We start from the raw sequence: 4,800 nt of genomic DNA, 5'->3' as shown, positions 1-4,800 counted from the left end.
ACAACCAGTTTCATGGATTTTACAAAAGAAAATTAAATTCTAAAGATACACTGTAGATCCGATGTGGAAATGGTGCTTTCATAAGCCCAGTGTGTTCCAAAACATTTCACAGATAGCACGATAAATTTACATACTTTAACATTAAGAATGTTACTGAAATGCTGTTACAGAAATAATAGAGGAAATATTGAAACTCCAGTCTGTGAACAGCAAGGACCCCATGAAATGCAATGCTACCAGGGTCAGGTAACCTGTTTATTAATTATTAGGCAAAGTATTGACAGGGACACTGGGAATACCTTTACCTCGAAACAACTGTGTAACATCCTCCTGAGAAAAGCTGTGCTGCGCAGGTTAGGTGTTCAAGTGTCTGTAGTGGGATTCAAACTCATGACCATCCAATTCACTTAATCTAGAATTGCATTTTATGGGGATTGCCATTATAATCAAGCAACATTTCAAGTGATAGTACAACAAAATCCCCAGACCTAACTCTATCGCATTATGTGAGCTTGTCCAGATAGGTTAATGCTTTGCACTTGACCAGTCCATAGTATGTCTCCAGCATAGCACAGTGTCTGCTGTCAGTAATCTCCTCCCAGGCCCTGGCCAACTCCTCATCCGTCATTCCAAAAGAACTGAAGATGAAATTGTAGCAGCAGCGATTGAACCTGATGTGCTTCTCCCCGGAGAACCTAGAGCTATGGATCGGCACCACACCAGCCTTCTTAGCACAGATTCCAACGTAAACATCTTCGGGCATTGAGGTGTCCGTCACTAGGGAAACAACAAAAATCTTCCTGGCCACGTCCTGGGAGATGACATAAGCAGTGGTGCTACAATAATCAGGGTAGAATTTCTCCGAATACCGACTGACAGGCATGTAGTGTTTGCTCAGGGGGTTTCTGATTGGCAGAACCTGGTGATAAACCCTCCCAATGTAGAGATCTTCTGCATGCCTCTTCAAACCAAGCAAATATTCCATCAAACTTCTGTAGTTAACAAAGGTCTCCTCATCAGATTTAAGAATAAATAAAGCCTTAGGACAAAATGTCACAACCCAACGTATGATCATTATGGTTTTATGGATGTTATTGCTGGGCGAATCCAAGAAAGTGCCTTGGATGATATCTTCGTGGTTTGCAAACTCTTCATTGATGTCCTCTTGTGTTGCTGGTGCTTGAGGGATACCGATTGCAAAGAGCGTCATCAAGTGATATCCTTGCACTTTAGTCACATTAGCCCAAGTCCTCCTAATAATTTCCCGTCGTGTTCTGTTTTCTGCCTTGCTGGAAACGACGGCCAGGAGGAAGAGATCGCTGTCACCACAAGCTCCCACGTTGCCGATGTGAAAGAACCTGGAGACGTTCCTCTTGACTGAGCTCGTGTCTAGCTTTCTGGCTCTCTCTCGGATATCCAAGGTTTGGGCGTCTGTGTAAGTAGTCGGGGAGGACTGGAGCAGATATTCTTCCATAAAGTCAGCCCCAAAGAGCAAGGCATGGAAGAGGACCACATTGAAGAGAAGGAAGCACCACTGATGTGTGCGAAGTCTACAAAATAACAGCTGGAGAAACAAAATTGTGTTTAAGTTAAAGAAAAGGACTTTAGACAGAACAAACTTATTTAATTAATTTATTTGTTATATTTACTGTATATATACGTATAGCACATTAACAGGCCCTTCAGCCCCAACAAGACGGCGCCGATGAATTACACCTGAGCGACCAATTAACCTACTAACCTGTAAGTCTTTGGACTGGGGGAGGAAACTGGAGCACCCAGAGGAAAGCTGTGTGGTACAAACTCCTTACAGACGGTGGCGGGAATTAAACTCGGGTCACTTTTACTGTAACAGTGTTATGTTAACTGCTACACTATCCCGCTCTTTTTGTAAAGCCACCTACCTCTCTTTCCCATTCAATCTCAACGCTTTCTAACCACTTACTGTTTATTTTGCCTACTTCATTTTATTTTAAGGGTGAAATGGCTTTTTCTCAGTCCTGGAGAACTCTACTGCAACCTTGGAACACCAAACTTGGAAACAATTAATGCAAACATTTTTTTTGTTTACCCATGCTCTACACATTCTTAGCTGTGGTACTTGAAGCTTCAATATATTGAATCATTTCCCTGGGTCAACACCCTCACCCTTTGACATTTTGAAAAATTTGCTCTCTATCTGATCTTCATGTCTTGGAAGAAAACAACACCATTTTAGTTGGAGACTTCAGCCCCATATTGTTCACACTTGTACTTTGTTAGGCACAGTGATATTCCTTCAAAACTAAGCATAGATTTCAACTTTCAATCCTCTACTCTGTGTGTAGGCCTCTGTTAGTCTCGATAGACCATGGATTCGCACCTTGGAAAGTTTCCAGGGCGCAAGCCTGGGCAAAATTTTTTTTATGGAAGACCGGCAGTTGCCCAAACTGCAAGTCTCCCCTCTCCACATGTTGTCCAAGGGAAGGGCATTAGATTCTCTACTCTATGCCTCTATTTAATATATTGTTTAAAGGTAGCTGTCTTTTTTAAAATCAGAAATATTACCATTGCTGCACCACTGTACCTGAGGCACCCACTTTTGGGCATGTTCCCTTCTCGCTCCTGAATCATTAATTTAAAAGATAGCATAACATTATAGAGACAACAGTGGCTAAACTTTTCCAGTTCACTTCAGAATGTAATACTGTTATGACATGTGACTCTAGCATCTGTATCACATGCATCTCCCTTGAACAGCTGGGGAGTTAGAGAACGTTCTTATCTTTTATCAATAAAGCTGTTTATTGTGTTAATATTATAAAAAGTGACACTATTTTACAACATAATTTTCAGTTAACTTGCGGGAAATCGCATGAGGAGCAGAGTCACTGAAATTTATATTTTATGTCTTAAATTGCTCATTCTTTCATGGAAAGGCATCATGATACTTTTGTGTCGATGTGTCAGTGAACAAGCTTCACATAAAATCCCGGCATCTTTCCACAAGTAGCCAAAATAAGCATAAAGGGTGAAATGGTATCTTCCCAGTGCTGGAGGGGTTTTAAATTCCACAGCTTTTCTAAATTTGAACTAATTCAAACATACTGAGTTACCAAGTGAACGATGAAATTGTATTCAATCTTGCCAAGCTGGCAGGATAAGTTAGTTCTCATCACCGATCCTTCTGATCAATTTCAATAGTACCTACTGTCAATAGTTGATTGAATATTCATTATAATGTAACAAACTTACCTGCATGCTCACTATAAGAATATTAACGTGATCAACTCCTCTGTAATGTAGAGATTAACTGGTCTTTAGTAGCTGTCGAATTGTTCTGCTGTACAATTTTTAAAATGAGGCAAGAGACTGCCTGGTCGACCCAATTCCCCTCTTAGAAAGATGCATTCAGAGAGTCATATCGCATAGCTCGCCGTCAGATCAAATACCTCAGAAAAAGAAGAAGAAACAAATAAAACAAGTTAGATTGTGTTCCATTGCTAACTTATTTCATGTATCATTGTGTATAGTTGCAGGGCATTGCATACGTTTCAATGCACTTACTCATTTCTTTCTTTTGCGGCTTGTGTTGTTGAAAGTAACTTGCACTAGGTGAATTATTTAGTACTAAAGGTGAAACGGATAAGCTTCAGTATCAAATATCAGGATACAAATTAAATAGATACAAATCCACAGTGCATCAAGGCTCTCCATGACACAAAGAACAAATAGCATTTGTATGCAGGAAATGATTATGCTTCTTGCATGATAGAGACTGTTCAAATGATACCAAGAGCTATTAAATAAAATCATACCTTCAGTAAGACAGACAAGAAACTAAGGTAAATTCTGTTCCTATTTCAACAACACACAGAAAATACTGGAGGAACTCTGTAAATAAGGCAGTATCTATTAAGGGACATAAACAGACAATGTTTCAGACTGAGAGCCTTTATCAGGACTGGTAAGAAAGGGAGCTGTTTTTAATTGAAAGTGTTGTTTTGAGATGTTTAAACTAATTAGCTCTTTTTACACCATATCTAAAATTGGATGGGAAATACTCCATTAAGGTGGGCTATGATGGCAGTTACTCAACTCATAATCCAGAGTCCTAGATTAACACTCCAGAGAGCCTAGTTCAAATCTTACCAAGGCTTCTGTTGAACCTTGAATTCAGGGGCCACTTTATTAGGTACACCTGTGCTCCTGCTTGTTAATGCAAATACCTAATCATGTGGCAGCAACTCATTGCATAAAAGCACGTAGACATGGTCAAGAGGTTCAGTTGTTGTACAGTTCAAACATCAGAATGGGGAAGAAATGTGATCTAAGTGACTGTAACTGTGATATGATCGTTGGTGCCAGATAGGGTAGTTTGAGTATCTTATAAACTGCTGATTTCCTGGGGTTTTCATGCAGAACGATCTCTAAATTTACAGAAAATGGTGTGAAAAACAAAAACAAAAATATCCAATGAACAACAGTTGTGTGGGTGAAAATGCCTTGTGAATGAGAGAGTTCGGAGGAGAATAGCCAGACTGGTTCAAGCTGACAGGAAGGCGACAGTAACGCCTGTTACCACAGGCGTGTACAGTGAATCAGCTCTGAATGCAACACACGTCAGATCCTGAAGCAGCGGAAGGGCATGAACACACTGTACACTCCGTGGCCACTTTATTAGGTACAGGAGGCATCTGATAAGACGACCAGAGTGTAAATGAAACATGAATTCATCAGTTGTAATGATGACCACAGACCACAAACAATCTAATTCAATAATGTCATCCTAACCTGGTCCAGCTTGTATGGGACTCCAGC

At 40.2% G+C, this 4,800-nt stretch overlaps 1 protein-coding gene across 1 annotated transcript; it reads right to left on the bottom strand.

Moving 5' to 3' along the window:
- Positions 1–287: 287 nt before the first annotated feature.
- LOC140730112 (beta-1,3-galactosyltransferase 9) lies at positions 288–3,365 on the bottom strand. The gene is made up of 2 exons (XM_073050247.1): positions 3,235–3,365; positions 288–1,564 (listed from the first exon to the last, which is right to left on the bottom strand). The coding sequence occupies exons 1-2, from the start codon at positions 3,238–3,240 to the stop codon at positions 503–505; spliced, it is 1,068 nt and encodes a 355-aa protein (XP_072906348.1). The 5' UTR covers positions 3,241–3,365; the 3' UTR covers positions 288–502.
- Positions 3,366–4,800: the final 1,435 nt, after the last annotated feature.

The sequence above is a fragment of the Hemitrygon akajei genome, chromosome 7, assembly GCF_048418815.1.
Source record: "Hemitrygon akajei chromosome 7, sHemAka1.3, whole genome shotgun sequence".
In the NCBI taxonomy this organism is placed as follows: Eukaryota; Metazoa; Chordata; class Chondrichthyes; order Myliobatiformes; family Dasyatidae; genus Hemitrygon; species Hemitrygon akajei.
Note: the sequence above shows the minus strand (reverse complement) of the source record. Positions and strands in the feature narration are given on the sequence as shown.